This window comes from Entelurus aequoreus, linkage group LG05 (assembly GCF_033978785.1).
Source record: "Entelurus aequoreus isolate RoL-2023_Sb linkage group LG05, RoL_Eaeq_v1.1, whole genome shotgun sequence".
Classification (NCBI taxonomy): Eukaryota; Metazoa; Chordata; class Actinopteri; order Syngnathiformes; family Syngnathidae; genus Entelurus; species Entelurus aequoreus.
This window is the reverse complement of record NC_084735.1, coordinates 5483665-5504455: the sequence shown is the minus strand read 5'-3', so window position 1 is coordinate 5504455 and position 20791 is coordinate 5483665. Positions and strand designations below refer to the sequence as shown.

The window sequence follows — 20791 nt, the reverse complement described above, 5'->3', positions numbered from 1 at the left end:
AATTCAGTGTTTGAAGATTCAGTGTAAGAAAATTCAGTGTTTAAAAATTCAGTGTTTAAAAATTCAATGTATAAATAATCTGTGATTAAAAATCCAGTGTCTAAAAACTCAGTGTCGAAAAATTTAATGTTTAAAAATTCAGTACTGAAAATGTTAGTCTTTAAAGTTTGAGTGTAAGAAAATGCAGTCTTTAAAAATGTAATGTATAAAAAATCTGTGTAAAAAATTGTTGAAAAATTCAGTGTGTAAAAAATCAATGTTTAAAAATTATGTGTTTAAAAATTAAATGTATAAGGTTTCAGTGTATAAGGACTAAAAATTCAGTGTGTAATTTTTTTTTTAATTCAGTGTATAAGGAATCAGTGTTAAAAAAATCCAGTGTCTAAAAACTCAGTGTCGAAAAATTTAATGTTTAAAAATTCAGTACTGAAAATGTTAGTCTTTAAAGATTGAGTGTAAGAAAATGCAGTCTTTAAAAATGTAATGTATAAAAAATCTGTGTAAAAAATTGTTAAAAAATTCAGTGTGTAAAAATTCAGTGTGTAAAAAAATCAATGTTTAAAAATTATGTGTTTAAAAATTAAATGTATAAGGTTTCAGTGTATAAGGACTAAAATTCAGTGTGTAATTTTTTTTTTTAATTCAGTGTATAAGGATTCAGTGTTAAAAAAATTCAGTGTCTAAAAACTCAGTGTCCAAAAATAATTCAATGTTTAAAAAATCAGTGTTTAAAAATTCAGTGTGTAAAATTCAGTGCTTAAAAAAATGTGTATATTAAAATTCAGTGTATAAAAATGTGTGTAAAAATGTTGTGTTTAAAAAATAATTGTAAGAAAATTCAAGTGTTAAAAAATACAGTGCTGAACATTCAGTGCTGAAAATTTCAGTGTTTAAAGATTCAGTGTAAGAAAATTCAGTGTTTAAAAATTAAATGTATCAAAATTCAATGTATAAAAAATCTGTGATTAAAAATCCAGTGTCTAAAAACTCAGTGTCGAAAAATTTAATGTTTAAAAATTCAGTACTGAAAATGTTAGTCTTTAAAGATTGAGTGTAAGAAAATGCAGTCTTTAAAAATTTAATGTATAAAAAATCTGTGTAAAAAATTGTTAAAAAATTCAGTGTGTAAAAAATCAATGTTTAAAAATTATGTGTTTAAAAATTAAATGTATAAGGCTTCAGTGTATAAGGACTAAAAATTCAGTGTGTAATTTTTTTTTTTAATTCAGTGTATAAGGATTCAGTGTTAAAAAAATCCAGTGTCTAAAAACTCAGTGTCGAAAAATTTAATGTTTAAAATTTCAGTACTGAAAATGTTAGTCTTTAAAGATTGAGTGTAAGAAAATGCAGTCTTTAAAAATGTAATGTATAAAAAATCTGTGTAAAAAATTGTTAAAAAATTCAGTGTGTAAAAAATCAATGTTTAAAAATTATGTGTTTAAAAATTAAATGTATAAGGTTTTAGTGTATAAGGACTAAAAATTCAGTGTGTACATTTTTTTTTTAATTCAGTGTATAAGGATTCAGTGTTAAAAAAATTCAGTGTCTAAAAACTCAGTGTCGAAAAATAATTCAATGTTTAAAAAATCAGTGTTTAAAAATTCAGTGTTTAACAAGACTGTTCAAAAATTGCATGTTAAAAAATTCAGTGTTTAAAAATTAATTGTTAAAAAATTAAACGTATAAAAATTACATTTATAAAAAATCAGTGTTAAAAAATTCAGTGTGTAAAATTCAGTGCTTAAAAAAATGTGAATATTAAAATTCAGTGTATAAAAAGGTTGTGTGTAAAAATGTTGTGTTTAAAAAATAATTGTAAGAAAATTCAAGTGTTAAAAAATACAGTGCTGAAAAATTCAGTTTTTAAAAATTCAATGTATAAAAATTTAGTGTCTAAAAATTCAATGTTAAAAAAATTGAGTGGTAAAAAATACAGTGCTGAGAATTCAGTGCTGAAAATTTCAGTGTTTAAAGATTCAGTGGAAGAAAATTCAGTGTTTAATAATTCAATGTATCAAAATTCAATGTATAAAAAATCTGTGATTAAAAATCCAGTGTCTAAAAACTCAGTGTCAAAAAATGTAATGTTTAAAAATTCAGTACTGAAAATGTTAGTCTTTAAAGATTGAGTGTAAGAAAATGCAGTCTTTAAAAATGTAATGTATAAAAAATCTGTGTAAAAAATTGTTGAAAAATTCAGTGTGTAAAAATTCAGTGTGTAAAAAATCAATGTTTAAAAATTATGTGTTTAAAAATTAAATGTATAAGGTTTCAGTGTATAAGGACTAAAAATTCAGTGTGTAATTTATTTTTTTAATTCAGTGTATAAGGATTCAGTGTTAAAAAAATTCAGTGTCTAAAAACTCAGTGTCCAAAAATAATTCAATGTTTAAAAATTCAGTGTTTAAAAATTCAGTGTTTAACAAGACTGTTTAAAAATTGAATGATAAAAAATTAAACGTATAAAAATTACATTTATAAAAAATCAGTGTTAAAAAATTCAGTGTAAAATTCAGTGCTTAAAAAAATGTGTATATTAAAATTCAGTGTAAAAAAAATGTACCTCCATACATTTACTTTTTTAACTTTACAAAGCACTTATTTAGTCTCCTGTTTCAAGCTAGTTTAACGATTTGCTTGCCTTCTTGGTTGGTTGGTTGATAACCGACTTCCATCCATCCATTTTCTTGTCCCTTTAGGGGTCGCGGGTTGATAACCGACATTTTCATGGAAATGGGCCGACTCAGATCGTCGCATTTCAATATTAGCGTTATTATCTTTGCAAGTGCATCTCTTGACCACCACTGTGTTTTATTCCTGAATGAAGACCATGTGGGCGTGTCTTCAACAATCTTTGAAGCGGCAAGAAGTCCCTTCCAAGAGTATTTTAACTGACGTTTTTCCACACATAAAGCCAGCCTCGTCTTTGTTTGTGGGAATAAAACGGCCCCTAAACAAAATGCATCATTAATTGCGGGCCTAAAGTGCCAAACAAAAGTCATGGAGTGTGACAAGTTGAAATGGAAATGAGCGTTTCTGCCATTACTGCTGCTGTGGCGTTATGCACACAGTCGGGAGGGGCGAGCGAGGCGAGGGAGGGAGGGAGGGAGGCGGCCTCCAGTTCTCCCAATTCTCAACAGCTTTACTGAGCACGCTCCAATTAGTCCAATTAGGAGCGAGCTGAATGTGCACAAAATAACATTGTCAGGTACTATTTATGGCCTCCTTTCTCTTTTACTCCTGTATTAATGTTTGACATTGACATTATTTGGTATTTACATATTTATTTATTAGCTATTGCTTCACATTCTCAATGTTTTGGATTAAAAGGCAGATCCAGCCATTGAAGCCAGAGGCACCACTGCACGAATCCCAGCATGCATTGCAGTAACCCTTTGTGAAAGATAGTTTGCGCCTGATTCCTTTGCTTGAATTGAAAAAATACATAATAAGCAAATAATAAATAGTCGTTTTTTGTTTAGAGTTTGAATATTGTCAACTGATTTTTCAAATCATGCTGACCATTTCATTGAGTAAAAATTAGTGAGCAGAATTGTGTTTGCTTAAAATAGTGTTTTAAAATTCCGTGGGAAAAAGTCTGTGTAAAAAAAAATCATTGTAAAACAAAAGTTCAGTTTAAAAAAAATGAAGTGCTTAAAAATGTTGTGTTTAAAAATTCAGTGTTTTAATTTTTGTGTATAAAAATTTTGTGTAAAAAATTCAGTGTTTCAAAGTCCAGTGTAAAAAAAACTTCAATGTGTAAAAAAACTTTAGTGTAAAAAAAAAAAAAAAAAAGTTCAGCGTGCAGAAATTCAGTGTATAAAAATGTTGTGTAAAAATTCAGTGTAAAAAAATGTGTAAAAATCAGTTTATAAAATTGCAATGTTTAAAAATTTCCGTGTGTAAAAAGAGTTCAGTGCAAAGAAATTGAGTGTGGAAAAAAATGTGGAAAAAAATATTCATGTGTAAAAAGAAATTAGTTAAAAAAAATTCTGTGTTAAAAAATGTTCAATGTGTAAAAATTCGGTGTAAAAAAATTAAGTGTAAAAAATAGTTCAATGTGTAAAAATTCAGTGTAAAAAGAAATTACTGTTTAAAAAATTCAGTGTTAAAAAATGTCCAGTGTGTAAAAATTCAGTGTAAAAGTTCAGTTTGTAAACATTTACCGTAAAAAAAATTCAGTGTAAAAAGAGTTCAGTGCATAGAAATTCAGTGTGAAAAAAATGTGTAAAAAAATAAATAAAATAATTGTATAAAATTTCAGTGTTAAAAATGTTCAGGGTGTAAAAATTAAGTGTAAAAAATAGTTCAATGTGTAAAAATTCAGTGTAAAAATTCATTGTATAAAAATTCATAGTAAAAAAAACAACAACCAGTGTTTAAAAATCACTGTATGAAAATTCAGTGTATAAAAATGTACCGTAAATTTTTTTTTACATGTAAAAATTCAGTGTAAAAAGAGTTCAGTGCAAAGAAATTCAATGTGGAATTTTTTTTGAAAAAAAAAATATATATATTTATGTATAAAAATTCAGTGTAAAAAGAAATGACTGTTCAGTGTAAAAAATAGTTCAATGTGTAAAAATTCAGTGTAAAAAAAATCAGTGTTTAAAAATCAATGTATGAAAATTCAGTGTATAAAAATTTACTGTAAAATAAATTCAGTGTAAAAAGTTCAGGGCATAGAATTTCAGTGAGGAAAAAAATTTGTAAAAAATAAATAAAATAGTACTATAAAAATTCAGAGTAAAAAAAAAAGTGTTTAATAATGTATGAAAATTCAGTATAAAAATTAAGTGTGAAAAATCAGTGTAAAAAAATGTCTGTAAAACATATTCAGTGTGTAAAAAAATTCAGTGTTAAAAAATGTTCAGTGTGTAGAAATTCTGTGTTTGTGTAAGAAAAATTAATTGTAAAAAAAAATATGTTTAAATAAGTTCAGTGTGTAAAAATTCAGTGTAAAAACATTGTGCAGAAAATATTTGTTGCTTTAAAAGTCAAGACCCACCGAAGCAATCGACCCAGTCTCAGAAGCAGCCAATGATGTGTCAAGTTTGCAGTCACCTGACATGACATCATTTTCAACTTCCTGGTAATGTTTTGCGGTGTGAAGAATGACCGTGATCACATGGAGTGTGTGGACAAAGACGGTGTGTGATATTGGTGTAGACCAGGGGTCACCAACCTTTTCGAAACCAAGAGCTACTTCTTGGGTAGTGATTAATGCGAAGGGCTACCAGTTTGATACACACTTCAATTAATTGCCAGAAATAGCCAATTTGCTCAATTTACCTTTAACTCTATGTTATTATTAATAATTAATGATATTTACACTTTATTGAACGGTTTAAAAGAGGAGAAAACACAAAAAAAATGACAATTAAATTTTGAAACATAGTTTATCTTCAATTTCGAATTTTTAAAATTCTAAATTCAACCGAAAAAAAGAAGACAAAAACTTTAAAAAATAATTTATAGAACATCATTAGTAATTTTTCCTGATTAAGATTAATTTTAGAATTTTGATGACATGTTTTAAATAGGTTAAAATCCAATCTACACTTTGTTAGAATATATAACAAATTGGACCAAACTATATTTCTAACAAAGACAAATCATTATTTCTTCTAGATTTTACAGAACAAAAAATTTAAAAGAAATTCAAAAGACTTTGAAATAACATTTAAATTTGATTCTACCGATTTTCTAGATTTGCCAGAATAATTTTTTGGAATTTTAATCATAATAAGTTTGAAGAAATATTTCACAAATATTCTTTGTCGAAAAAACAGAAGCTAAAATGAAGAATTAAATTACAATTTATTTATTATTCTTTACAATAAAAAAAATACATTTACTTGAACATTGATTTAAATTGTCGGGAAAGAAGAGGAAGGAATTTAAAAGGTAAAAAGGTATATGTGTTTAAAAATCCTAAAATCATTTTTAAGGTTGTATTTTTTCTCTAAATGTGTCTTTCTGAAAGTCATAAGAAGCAAAGTAAAACAATTAATTCTATTTGAGTTTTGTCTCTCTTAGAATTAAAAATGTAGGGCAAAGCAAAGTAAAAAAAATGAATGAATTTATTTAAACAAGTGAAGACCAAGTCTTTCAAATATTTTCTTGGATTTTCAAATTCTATTTGAGTTTTGTCTCTCTTAGAATGAAAAATGTTGGGCAAAGCAAAGTAAAAAAATGAATGAATTTATTTAAACAAGTGAAGACCAAGTCTTTCAAATATTTTCTTGGATTTTCAAATTCTCTTTGAGTTTTGTCTCTCTTAGAATTAAAAATGTTGGGCAAAGCAAAGTAAAAAAAATGAATGAATGTATTTAAACAAGTGAAGACCAAGTCTTTCAAATATTTTCTTGGATTTTCAAATTCTATTTGAGTTTTGTCTCTCTTAGAATTAAAAATGTCGGGCAAAGCAAAGTAAAAAAAAATGAATGAATTTATTTAAACAAGTGAAGACCAAGTCTTTCAAATATTTTCTTGGATTTTCAAATTCTATTTGAGTTTTGTCTCTCTTAGAATGAAAAATGTTGGGCAAAGCAAAGTAAAAAAAAATGAATTAATTTATTTCAACAAGTGAAGACCAAGTCTTTCAAATATTTTCTTGGATTTTCAAATTCTATTTGAGTTTTGTCTCTCTTAGAATTAAAAATGTCGGGCAAAGCAAAGTAAAAAAAATGAATGAATTTATTTAAACAAGTGAAGACCAAGTCTTTCAAATATTTTCTTGGATTTTCAAATTCTAGTTGAGTTTTGTCTCTCTTAGAATTAAAAATGTCGGGCAAAGCAAAGTAAAAAAAAATGAATGAATTTATTTAAACAAGTGAAGACCAAGTCTTTCAAATATTTTCTTGGATTTTCAAATTCTATTTGAGTTTTGTCTCTCTTAGAATTAAAAATGTTGGGCAAAGCAAAGTAAAAAAAATGAATGAATTTATTTAAACAAGTGAAGACCAAGTCTTTCAAATATTTTCTTGGATTTTGAAATTCTATTTGAGTTTTGTCTCTCTTAGAATTAAAAATGTTGGGCAAAGCAAAGTAAAAAAAATGAATGAATTTATTTAAACAAGTGAAGACCAAGTCTTTCAAATATTTTCTTGGATTTTCAAATTCTAGTTGAGTTTTGTCTCTCTTAGAATTAAAAATGTCGGGCAAAGCAAAGTAAAAAAAATGAATGAATTTATTTCAACAAGTGAAGACCAAGTCTTTCAAATATTTTCTTGGATTTTCAAATTCTAGTTGAGTTTTGTCTCTCGTAGAATGAAAAATGTTGGGCAAAGCAAAGTAAAAAAATGAATGAATTTATTTAAACAAGTGAAGACCAAGTCTTTCAAATATTTTCTTGGATTTTCAAATTCTCTTTGAGTTTTGTCTCTCTTAGAATGAAAATTGTTGGGCAAAGCAAAGTAAAAAAAATGAATGAATTTATTTAAACAAGTGAAGACCAAGTCTTTCAAATATTTTCTTGGATTTTCAAATTCTATTTGAGTTTTGTCTCTCTTAGAATGAAAAATGTTGGGCAAAGCAAAGTAAAAAAATGAATGAATTTATTTAAACAAGTGAAGACCAAGTCTTTCAAATATTTTCTTGGATTTTCAAATTCTCTTTGAGTTTTGTCTCTCTTAGAATTAAAAATGTTGGGCAAAGCAAAGTAAAAAAAATGAATGAATGTATTTAAACAAGTGAAGACCAAGTCTTTCAAATATTTTCTTGGATTTTCAAATTCTATTTGAGTTTTGTCTCTCTTAGAATTAAAAATGTCGGGCAAAGCAAAGTAAAAAAAAATGAATGAATTTATTTAAACAAGTGAAGACCAAGTCTTTCAAATATTTTCTTGGATTTTCAAATTCTATTTGAGTTTTGTCTCTCTTAGAATGAAAAATGTTGGGCAAAGCAAAGTAAAAAAAAATGAATTAATTTATTTCAACAAGTGAAGACCAAGTCTTTCAAATATTTTCTTGGATTTTCAAATTCTATTTGAGTTTTGTCTCTCTTAGAATTAAAAATGTCGGGCAAAGCAAAGTAAAAAAAATGAATGAATTTATTTAAACAAGTGAAGACCAAGTCTTTCAAATATTTTCTTGGATTTTCAAATTCTAGTTGAGTTTTGTCTCTCTTAGAATTAAAAATGTCGGGCAAAGCAAAGTAAAAAAAAATGAATGAATTTATTTAAACAAGTGAAGACCAAGTCTTTCAAATATTTTCTTGGATTTTCAAATTCTATTTGAGTTTTGTCTCTCTTAGAATTAAAAATGTTGGGCAAAGCAAAGTAAAAAAAATGAATGAATTTATTTAAACAAGTGAAGACCAAGTCTTTCAAATATTTTCTTGGATTTTGAAATTCTATTTGAGTTTTGTCTCTCTTAGAATTAAAAATGTTGGGCAAAGCAAAGTAAAAAAAATGAATGAATTTATTTAAACAAGTGAAGACCAAGTCTTTCAAATATTTTCTTGGATTTTCAAATTCTAGTTGAGTTTTGTCTCTCTTAGAATTAAAAATGTCGGGCAAAGCAAAGTAAAAAAAATGAATGAATTTATTTCAACAAGTGAAGACCAAGTCTTTCAAATATTTTCTTGGATTTTCAAATTCTAGTTGTTTTGTCTCTCGTAGAATGAAAAATGTTGGGCAAAGCAAAGTAAAAAAATGAATGAATTTATTTAAACAAGTGAAGACCAAGTCTTTCAAATATTTTCTTGGATTTTCAAATTCTCTTTGAGTTTTGTCTCTCTTAGAATGAAAATTGTTGGGCAAAGCAAAGTAAAAAAAATGAATGAATTTATTTAAACAAGTGAAGACCAAGTCTTTCAAATATTTTCTTGGATTTTCAAATTCTATTTGAGTTTTGTCTCTCTTAGAATGAAAAATGTCGGGCAAAGCGAGACCAGCTTGCTAGTAAATAAATACAATTTTAAAAATAGAGGCAGCTCACTGGCAAGTGCTGCTATTTGAGCTATTTTTTAGAACAGGCTGGCGGGCTACTCATCTGGTCCTTACGGGCTACCTGGTGCCCGCGGGCACCGCGTTGGTGACCCCTGGTGTAGACTTATTAAATATACATTATGATGACCTGCGTGTCGCCGCCTGCGTCGTCGTCGCCGCAGAGCCGTCCCTCGAACCCAGGCGTGCAGTTGCAGTAGAAGGACCCCGGCGTGTTGACGCATTCGCCGCCGTGGCGACACTCGGCCCGCTCACACTCGTCCACGTCCTGGTCACACCTGCGGGAGAAGACACGTATTTGACTTCCAATCCCCGCTATTATCATTATTATTATTATTATTGCCACTCTGACATTAAAAGAGTTTTCAGCCTTAACGACAAGTGTGTTCATTTCCTGTCTTGTCCTGCGTTATTATGACCACTATAGAAATGGCGTGCATTATTGCTTTTTATTCCGCAATGCAATCACGCCGGGTAATATTTGCTGAGCGAGCGTTTCCGCCTGTTTATTATTCAATCTGCAGCCGCCTGATGGGGGAAAAACAACAACATTGTATTAACTTCCATATTAAGTCCATTTTTAATGCTCTCAAATATTCATATTATCTACAAATACTGTGTATTATCGTCATGTACTTCATAGTTAGTGCTAATTGAAGGAAGGAACATCATTTCCAGGACAAAGGGGTGTGCTGCCCTCTAGTGGCTGATGTGTGCAACAACAACAACATGAGCTGATGCAACATGCAAAACTAAACATGACATCTAAATCTCAGCTTTGTGTTATCGACAACAAAGCCTATTCTACGTAAATGTGCCCCAAATTAAGCATTTTCAAGGATAAAAATGGCTGTATGAAGTAAAAATACCTACAAAACAGGAGTATTGGTCACGAGACGAGATCAAAACAACCAGACGGCGCTGTTCAGTATCGTGGCCTCTGATTGGCTCAGGCTCAGATCCCATTAGCATGCTGACTTTTTCAGCCGAACGCCTCGGAGTCATATGACTTGGTATGTGACACATGCTAACTGTTAGCACGCTAACGTTATAATATGGACAAAATACAACTTTTTTTTAAGCCAAATTTATAGCGAAACACTTCAGAGTCACACAACTTGGTACTCGACACATTAATTGTTAGCATGCTAATGTTAGCATTCTAGCACGCTAACATTAGCGTGCTAACATTTTTTTGCCAATTTTGCAGCCAAACACCTCAGAGTCATATAAGTTGATACATGTTAACTGTTTGCATGCTTACGTTAGCGTTCTAGCACACTAACATTAGCATGCTAACTTTTTTTTTGCTATCATTACAGTCAAACACCTAACTTGGTACTTGTTACTTGCTAACTGTTAACATGCTAACTGTTAGCATGCTAACGTTTCTTCTTTTAGTAAATTTTACATGCATAGGCTTCATAGTACTTGACACATTCTGTCATCATTCTAGCATGCTAACATTTTTAGCCAATTTTACAGCCAAACACCTTCGTCACACAAGTTGAAACATGGTAATTAGCATGCTAATGTTAGAATTCTAGCACACTAACATATATGTCATATAAGTTGACACATGTTAACTGTTTGCATGCTTACGTTAGCATTCTAGCACACTAACATTAGCATGCTGTTTTTTATTCTGTTGTCTTTCTTTATTTTTTTTGGTTTTTTTTGCCATTGCTCAAAAAAGACAAAAAAAATCTATGTTATAATGAATTATCGCTCCAATTACTTCAAAAATGTCACTTTAAAATGTTTTATGTGGGAAAAAATATTGCATATATTGTGTGGTTGCCATATAGAAACATCAAAGATTTGTTTGACAAAAGAACATAGAAAGAAACAAAATAACAGTTCATACGTCAAATGGACAGATATATCTGAAGTTGATCTCGTAACTTAAGTGTTGAAAGTTTTTTAAAAAAACTAATAAAAATGTATCAATTTATGAGTGGGGCACCTTTCGGATCCCAAATATATTTAGTGGGATTTGATTAATATTTTCACTGATCTCTCAAAAATATTAAAGAATTAAAATTAGAGATGTCCGATAATATCGGCCTGCCGATATTATCGGCCGATATATGCGTTAAAATGTAATATCGGAAATGATCGGTATCGGTTTTTTTATTATCGGTATCGGTTTTTTTATTTTATTTTTATTAAATCAACATAAAAAACACAAGATACACTTACAATTAATTAATTTTTTTATTTTATTTTATTTTTTTTATTTTTTTTTCATAAAGAAATACAATCATGTGTGCTTACGGACTGTATCCCTGCAGACTGTATTGATATATATTGATACATAATGTATATATTGTAGGGATGTCCGATAATATTGGCCTGCTATTATCGGCCGATAAATGCGTTAAAATGTAATATCGGAAATTATCGGTATCGTTTTTTTTATTACCTGTATCGTTTTTTTTTTTGTTTTTTTTGTTGTTGTTGTTTTTTAATTAAATCAACATAAAAACACAAGATACACTTACAATTAGTGCACCAACCCAAAAAACCTCCCTCCCCCCATTTCTTTCTGTTATCAATATTCTGCTTCCTACATTATATATCAATATGTATCAATACAGTCTGCAAGGGATACAGTCCGTAAGCACACATGATTGTGCGTGCTGCTGCTCCACTAATAGTACTAACCTTTAACACTTCATTTGACTCATTTTCATTCATTACTAGTTTCTATGTAACTGTTTTTATATTGTTGTACTTTCTTTTTTATTCAAGAAAATGTTTTTAATTTAGTTATCTTATTTTATTATTATTTTTAAAAAGGACCTTATCTTCACCATACCTGGTTGTCCAAATTAGGCATAATAATGTGTTAATTCCACGACTGCATATATCGGTTGATATCGGTATCGGTTGATATCGGTAATTAAAGAGTTGGACAATATCGGAATATCGGATATCGGCAAAAAGCCATTATCGGACATCCCTACATAAAACCCTTTTTTTTTATTTTTTTTTAAACTTTTTATCAACCTGAAGTTGATATAGAGATTTACTGTAAGCGTTAAATAAAAAATAATAATAATAATTTGACTTATTTTTAACGTTTTAATGACTGAGACCCTTTATGGTCCCCGGGAGCCCGAAAGGTTAAAAAAAAAAAAAATCCATATATTTTGTTATGGTTTGAAAATGAAAAATATCAAAATGGCCGCCGCATGCTTACATTTTTCCGTGTGCGGCCCTCAGTGGAATAAGTTTGGACACCCCTGGCGTAAACAAACCCCGCCTACGCACTCAATGAGGAGCAAAAAGCTGTTTTTTATCTTACGTGAGACCGCCGAGTCCCGGCGGACAGCTGCAGACGAAGCCGCCGCCCACGGCCTGGCAGTCGCCCCCGTTCTGACAAGGACGGGTGCTGCAGGGCGTCACTCGGAGCTCACAGCGCCCCCCGGTGAAGCCGGAGCTGCAGGTGCAGGCGAAAGCTGGGAGGGAGACACGCGGAGTTCAGACATGGCGCCCAAAGAACGGCACTCAGCCGGACCCACCTCCGTTAGGCAGAGCGCCGCACACGGCCCCGTTGAGGCAGGGCGTGCTGACGCAGGGGTCCGGGTGGAGGACGCAGCCCGCCTTCACCTCGCTCAGCCCGGCGATCTGCGCGTAGCGGCTGCGCTTGTTCTGGAGAGGAAGCTCCCTCCCGTTGAGCGTCAGCGAGCTCAGGCAGCCCTGGAAGCCATCTTGGACGCCGGGCGCCGCCTCGCCGGCTCGGGGCCTCACCTGCGCCCCGAAGAAGAAGGAGGACTCCGGCGCCACGGGCCAGAGTCGCGCCGGCGCCGTGGCCGCGCGCCGGCGCTCCACGTAGCTGTCGTCCAGCGAGAGGAGGCTGTAATTCCCCGTCAGCTCCAAGGCGACGGCGTGCCAGAGGCCGTCGTCGATCTGCCTGCCGGAGATTCCCATGATGCCGAGCGTGTTGTCGCAGTCCAGCTGGAACCACAGGCGCCCTCCTTCGATCTGGAACACGCTGGTGAGGACCGGCGGCGCTCGGGTCAAAAATGTCCTCCCTACCTTCAACATGGTGCAGGGGTTGACCCTGGCGAACATGATGACCCCCCTGGTCTGCAGCGTGCGGACCCTCAGGCTCAGCCTCATCTCGCCGCTCTGGTCGCCCGCCGTCACTTTGTACTTCATGTAGCTGCTGCCCGAGAAACTCAGCGAGCTTTGGCCTGGCCGACAAAGATGGCGGAAGGATTCAACCAGGAATAATAATAATAATAATAATAACAATACGTGCGCTAGCTTGTTGCTAATATACATTGGATTTGCTATTGACATGCTACTGATTAGCATTAGCGATTTTACATGGCGATCTCAACACTAACGAATTTGTTAATGAAAACTAAGCTGCACGTTACAATCAAACAGTAATAAATACAATACTTACAGTATTAACACTTTTTGGGGCACAACAAAAGACTAGAAAATTAAATTCAGTAGATTTCACTCAAAAATGCTCCAACGTAAGTAAAGTAAGGCTCCACTTTTCCCAAAAGTGCACTAGCTTGATGCTAATATATATTGGATTTGCTATTGACATGCTACTGATTAGCATTAGCGATTTTACATGGCGATTTTAACACCTCCAAATTTGTTAATGAAAACTACTACTAAGATGCACGTTCCGATCAAACAGCCGCTGTGCAACAAGTACAATACTTACAGTATGAACACTTTTTAGGGCGCAACTAAAGACTAGAACATGAAAAAATGAAAATCAGTAGATTCTGCGGTAAAAAAAAAAACTGCCGTCAGAGGGATGGGTCCCGAATCTGGTACTTTTTTGGTACGGCCCGAATCCTGACGGTCCTACCGGGCACCGATTCACTTACAGCAGTGGTCCCCAACCTTTTTGTAGCTGCGGACCGGTCAACGCTTGAAAATTTGTCCCACGGACCGGTGGGGTGGGGGGTGTATTTAAAAAAATATATATATATATTTTTATTTTATTTTTTTTTTTACATAAATAAATACAAACATGTGTGCTTACGGACTGTATCCCTGCAGACTGTATTGATCTATATTGATATATAATGTATATATTGTGTTTTTTATGTTGATTTCATTTAAAAAATAAATAAATAAATAAAAATTTTGCTCCGACAAAAATTTTTTTTTTTTATTTTTTTTTTACATAAATAAATACAATCATGTGTGCTTACGGACTGTATCCCTGCAGACTTTATTGATCTATATTGATATATAATGTGTATATATTGTGTTTTTTATGTTGATTTCATTAAAAAAAATAAAAAATAAAAAAAAATTTTGCTCCGACAAAAATTTTTTTTTTTTTTTTTTTTTACATAAATAAATACAATCATGTGTGCTTACGGACTGTATCCCTGCAGACTGTATTGATCTATATTGATATATAATGTATATATTGTGTTTTTTATGTTGATTTCATAAAAAAAAAAAAATTTTTTTTTTACATTTCTTGTGCGGCCCGGTACCAATCGGTCCGCGGACCGGTACCGGTGGTTGGGGACCACTGACTTACAGTATTAACACTTTTTAGAGCGCAACAAAAGAGCGAACTGACAAACCAACACATTATAAACTATACGCTATTGTCATACTTGCAAATGAGACTCAGTAATGTGATAATAAGACAAGATATAAAAACCGGACAGCAGTTCTCCTTAATGTTGCAACAAAAACAGAGATTTTGGGTGCTCCAAAACCCTTGAAGGGGGTGTGGTTTGATTGATTTGACGCATTTTTATTGGTGTGGAACTATTTGATTCCCATTTGACTCCAACTTGAACTCATTTAGATTAGGGACGACCGGTGTGTAACTTGTGGGCGCTCTAAAGGGACAAACGTCGGTTGTCCGCCCGCCTCTAGTGTTTGACTTGTCTCCATTTAATGGCGCTCCATTGTTTTTGGACTATAAAAAGCGCAGGGGGGGGCAGAAAGTGGCAAATGATGTCCACGTAAAGAGGTTCCGATTCACTTACAGCAGTGGTCCCCAACCTTTTTGTAGCTGCGGACAACGCTTGAAAATTTGTCCCACGGACCGGTGGGGGGTGGGGGTGTATTTTAAAAAAAATAAAAAAAATATGTTGTTTTTAAAAAAAAATGTTTTAACATAAATAAATACAATCATGTGTGCTTACGGACTGTATCCCTGCAGACTGTATTGATCTATATTGATATATAATGTATATATTGTGTTTTTTATGTTGATTTCATTTAAAAAAAAAAAAAAATTTTTTTTTTTTTTACATAAATAAATACAATCATGTGTGCTTACGGACTGTATCCCTGCAGACTGTATTGATCTATATTGATATATAATGTATATATTGTGTTTTTTATGTTGATTTCATTAAAAAAAAAAAATTATTTTTTTTTACATTTCTTGTGCGGCCCGGTACCAATCGGTCCGCGGACCGGTACCGGTGGTTGGGGACCACTGACTTACAGTATTAACACTTTTTAGGGCGCAACAAAAGAGCGAACTGACAAACCAACACATCATAAACTATACGCTATTGTCATACTTGCAAATGAGACTCAGTAATGTGATAATAAGACAAGATATAAAAACCGGACAGCAGTTCTCCTTAATGTTGCAACAAAAACTGAGATTTTGGGCGCTCCAAAACCTTTGAAGGGGGTGTGGTTTGATCGATTTGACGCATTTTTATTGGTGTGGAACTATTTGATTCCCATTTGACTCCAACTTGAACTCATTTAGATTAGGGACGACCGGTGTGTAACTTGTGGGCGCTCTAAAGGGACAAACGTCGGTTGTCCGCCCGCCTCTAGTGTTTGACTTGTCTCCATTTAATGGCGCTCCATTGTTTTTGGACTATAAAAAGCGCAGGGGGGGGGGCAGAAAGTGGCAAATGATGTCCACGTAAAGAGGTTCCGATTCACTACAGCAGTGGTCCCCAACCTTTTTGTAGCTGCAGACAACGCTTGAAAATTTGTCCCACGGACCGGTGGGGGGTGGGGGTGTATTTTTAAAAAAAATAAAAAAAATAAAAAAAATATGTTGTTTTTTAAAAACATTTTTTTAACATAAATAAATACAATCATGTGTGCTTACGGACTGTATCCCTGCAGACTGTATTGATCTATATTGATATATAATGTATGTATTGTGTTTTTTATGTTGATTTCATTAAAAAAAAAAAAAAAATTTTTTTTTTTTTTTTACATAAATAAATACAATCATGTGTGCTTACGGACTGTATCCCTGCAGACTGTATTGATCTATATTGATATATAATGTATATATTGTGTTTTTTATGTTGATTTCATTTAAAAAAAAAAAAAAATTTTTTTTTTTTTTTACATAAATAAATACAATCATGTGTGCTTACGGACTGTATCCCTGCAGACTGTATTGATCTATATTGATATATAATGTATATATTGTGTTTTTTATGTTGATTTCATTAAAAAAAATATATATTTTTTTTTACATTTCTTGTGCGGCCCGGTACCAATCGGTCCGCGGACCGGTACCGGTGGTTGGGGACCACTGACTTACAGTATTAACACTTTTTAGGGCGCAACAAAAGAGCGAACTGACAAACCAACACATCATAAACTATACGCTATTGTCATACTTGCAAATGAGACTCAGTAATGTGATAATAAAACAAGATATAAAAACCGGACAGCAGTTCTCCTTAATGTTGCAACAAAAACTGAGATTTTGGGCGCTCCAAAACCCTTGAAGGGGGTGTGGTTTGATTGATTTGACGCATTTTTATTGGTGTGGAACTATTTGATTCCCATTTGACTCCAACTTGAACTCATTTAGATTAGGGACGACCGGTGTGTAACTTGTGGGCGCTCTAAAGGGACAAACGTCGGTTGTCCGCCCGCCTCTAGTGTTTGACTTGTCTCCATTTAATGGCGCTCCATTGTTTTTGGACTATAAAAAGCGCAGGGGGGGGGGCAGAAAGTGGCAAATGATGTCCACGTAAAGAGGTTCCGATTCACTACAGCAGTGGTCCCCAACCTTTTTGTAGCTGCGGACAACGCTTGAAAATTTGTCCCACGGACCGGTGGGGGGTGGGGGTGTATTTTTAAAAAAAATAAAAAAAATAAAAAAAATATGTTGTTTTTTAAAAACATTTTTTTAACATAAATAAATACAATCATGTGTGGTTATGGACTGTATCCCTGCAGACTGTATTGATCTATATTGATATATAATGTATGTATTGTGTTTTTTATGTTGATTTCATTAAAAAAAAAAAAAAAAAAAAAAAAATTTTTAACATAAATAAATACAATCATGTGTGCTTACGGACTGTATCCCTGCAGACTGTATTGATCTATATTGATATATAATGTATGTATTGTGTTTTTTATGTTGATTTCATTAAAAAAAAATTAAATTTATTTTTATTTATTTTTTTTTTAACATAAATAAATACAATCATGTGTGCTTACGGACTGTATCCCTGCAGACTGTGTTGATCTATATTGATATATAATGTATATATTGTGTTTTTTATGTTGATTTCATTAAAAAAAATACAAATTAAAAATAAAAATTTGTAACTTGTGGGCGCTCTAAAGGGACAAACGTCGGTTGTCCGCCCGCCTCTAGTGTTTGACTTGTCTCCATTTAATGGCGCTCCATTGTTTTTGGACTATAAAAAGCGCAGGGGGGGGGGGCAGAAAGTGGCAAATGATGTCCACGTAAAGAGGTTCCGATTCACTACAGCAGTGGTCCCCAACCTTTTTGTAGCTGCGGACGCTTGAAAATTTGTCCCACGGACCGGTGGGGGGTGGGGGTGTATTTTTAAAAAAAATAAAAAAAATATGTTGTTTTTTTAAAAAAAATTTTTAACATAAATAAATACAATCATGTGTGCTTACGGACTGTATCCCTGCAGACTGTATTGATCTATATTGATATATAATGTATATATTGTGTTTTTTATGTTGATTTCATTTAAAAAAAAAATAATAATAATAATAATAATTTTTTTTTAACATAAATACAATCATGTGTGCTTACGGACTGTATCCCTGCAGACTGTATTGATCTATATTGATATATAATGTATATATTGTGTTTTTATGTTGATTTCATTAAAAAAAAAATAATAATAAAAAATTTGTAACTTGTGGGCGCTCTAAAGGGACAAACGTCGGTTGTCCGCCCGCCTCTAGTGTTTGACTTGTCTCCATTTAATGGCGCTCCATTGTTTTTGGACTACAAAAAGTGCAGGGGGGGGGGCAGAAAGTGGCAAATGATGTCCACGTAAAGAGGTTCCGATTCACTTACAGCAGTGGTCCCCAACCTTTTTGTAGCTGCGGACCGGTCAACGCTTGAAAATTTGTCCCACGGACCGGTGCGGGGGGGGGGGGGTGTATTTTAAAAAAAAAATTAAAAAATTTTTTTTTTTTTTTTTTTTTTTTTTTTTTAACATAAATAAATACAATCATGTGTGCTTACGGACTGTATCCCTGCAGACTGTATTGATCTATATTGATATATAATGTATGTATTGTGTTTTTTATGTTGATTTCATTAAAAAAAAAAAAAAAAAAAAAAAAAAAAAAATTGTAACTTGTGGGCGCTCTAAAGGGACAAACGTCAGTTGTCCGCCCGCCTCTAGTGTTTGACTTGTCTCCATTTAATGGCGCTCCATTGTTTTTGGACTATAAAAAGTGCAGGGGGGGGGGGCCAGAAAGTGGCAAATGATGAGGTTCCGTACCAAGTTAGACAAAAAGAACACACCTGCACACTCGTCCAGGTGCTCAGGTAGACACTGGCAGACAGATGGCGCCGTAGGGCCGGTGCGAACACAGCGCATGTCCGCAGGACAGGACTGGCCCTGGCAGAGCTCCACGGGGGCGGAGCATGTCCCACCTGGCGGGGGGACACGAGCACATGAAGTCCACCGCACGAGCGCCTGCCAGCTGGCGTGTGATTTACCAAGACAGGTGCACGTCTCGACCCGCCTGAACCGCGGCGACACCACGCTGACCCTCTCCGTGCTGTAGGCGACGGTCGAGCCCGCCTCCGTCGCCGTCACCTGCTCGCACGTCTTGTCTCCGCACGCCAGCTTCCCCGAGCAGGCGCCGCCCACCGCCGCCGCCCCGGCCAGGACCCCCCGCAGTTGCCCCCTCGCCGCCGCCTCCTTCAGCTTGGCGGCCACCTCCGACGGCGAGTAGAAGCCTCCCGCCCGCCCGGCGCCGGACGTCTCGGGTCGCTCGACGGCCACGAGGAGGTCCACGCCGCCCTCGCCCTCCGCCGGCTGCACGCCCAGGATGTGAAGCGGGTCCTGTTGCCCCGGCGACCATCGCCAGCCCGCCAGCGTCCGCAGCGCCGGCTTGATCTGGCCCAGGTGGCGTCCCAGCAGGTCCTCGGGGGACATGGATCCGAACCTCAAGGCGAGCGCGCTGCGCAACAAAGCCTCGGTCAGCTGTTCCACGTGCACCGAAACGCCCGCGATCACCGCAAAGCGTCCGTCGCTGACTGTGGCGTTCATCTGGTACCTGGGAGGAGAAACAGCAGCCATTTTGGAAAGGTAACTCACAATCTGACCGCGGGTGTTCAAAGTGTGGGCCATTTGCTACATGTTTTTCAACGGCACATTCTCAAAATATTAGTACGGAGGTGAGAAAAAGTTGCAATGTTGACATTAATAACAAAAGGCTTTTTTTTCTATTTGAATCTGTCATTGCTAATAAAAATAGTAATGAATCAAAATTCATGTTATGAATTATTTACATATTTATGGCTCCAATTATTCACATTAAATATTCCACTTTGAAATATTTAGCATGCTAACATTTTAAGCTAGCACCTACAACTCATGGCTTTTGATACTTGAAACTATCTTAAAAGTACATTAACTTGCCCTATGGTAGCATGTTAATTTTAGCATGCTAACATTTTAAGCTAGCACCTACAACTCATGGCTTTTGATACTTGAAACTATCTTAAAAGTACATTAACTTGTCCTATGCTAGCATGCTAACTTTAGCATGCTAACATTTTAGCTAATTTCATTCATTTAAACCTACAAATCATGGCTTTTGATCCTTGAAACCATCTTAAAATTATGTTAACTTGTCCTATGGTAGCATTTTATCTCATTTCATTTCTTTAAACCTACAAATCATGGGTTTTGATACTTGAAACCATCTTAAATGTATGTAAACTTGTCTAATGGTAGCACGTTAACTTTAGCATGCTAACATTTTAGCTCATTTCATTCATTTAAACCTACAAATCAAAGCTTTTGATACTTGAAACCATCTTAAAAGTACGTTAACTTGTCCTATGCTAGCATGCTAACTTTAGCATGCTAACATTTTAGCTAATTTAATTCATTTAAACCTACAAATCAAGGTTGTGGATCCTTGAAACCATCTTAAAAGTACGTTAACTTGTCCTATGCTAGCATGCTAACTTTAGCATGCTAACAAACATTTTAGCTAATTTAATTCATTTAAACCTACAAATCAAGGCTTTTGATCCTTGAAACCATCTTAAAAGTATGTTAACTTGTCCTATGGTAGCATTCTAACTTTAGCATGCTAACATTTTATCTCATTTCATTCGTTTAAACCTACAAATCATGGCTTTTGATACTTGAAACCATTTTAAAAGTATGTTAACTTATCTAATGGTAGCATGTTAACTTTAGCATGCTAACATTTTAAGCTAGTATTTTATCGCATTTCATTCGTTTAAACCTACAAATCAAGGCTTTTGATCCTTGAAACCATCTTAAAAGTATGTTAACTTGTCCTACGATAGCATTTTATCGCATTTCATTCATTTAAACCTACAAATCATTGCTTTTTGATACTTGA

At 33.9% G+C, this 20791-nt stretch overlaps 1 protein-coding gene across 1 annotated transcript in view; it reads right to left on the bottom strand.

The window, feature by feature from the left end:
* Positions 1-20791, bottom strand: part of LOC133649523 (protocadherin Fat 3) — a 235516-nt gene that overhangs the window by 2417 nt on the left and 212308 nt on the right. Inside the window, exons 39-44 of the mRNA XM_062046111.1 lie at positions 18903-19465; positions 18705-18836; positions 12995-13152; positions 12478-12940; positions 12261-12414; positions 9081-9228 (exon numbers count right to left, since the gene is read on the bottom strand). Of these exons, the coding sequence (XP_061902095.1) occupies positions 9081-9228; positions 12261-12414; positions 12478-12940; positions 12995-13152; positions 18705-18836; positions 18903-19465 (1618 nt within the window). The remainder of the gene's footprint in view (positions 1-9080; positions 9229-12260; positions 12415-12477; positions 12941-12994; positions 13153-18704; positions 18837-18902; positions 19466-20791) is intronic.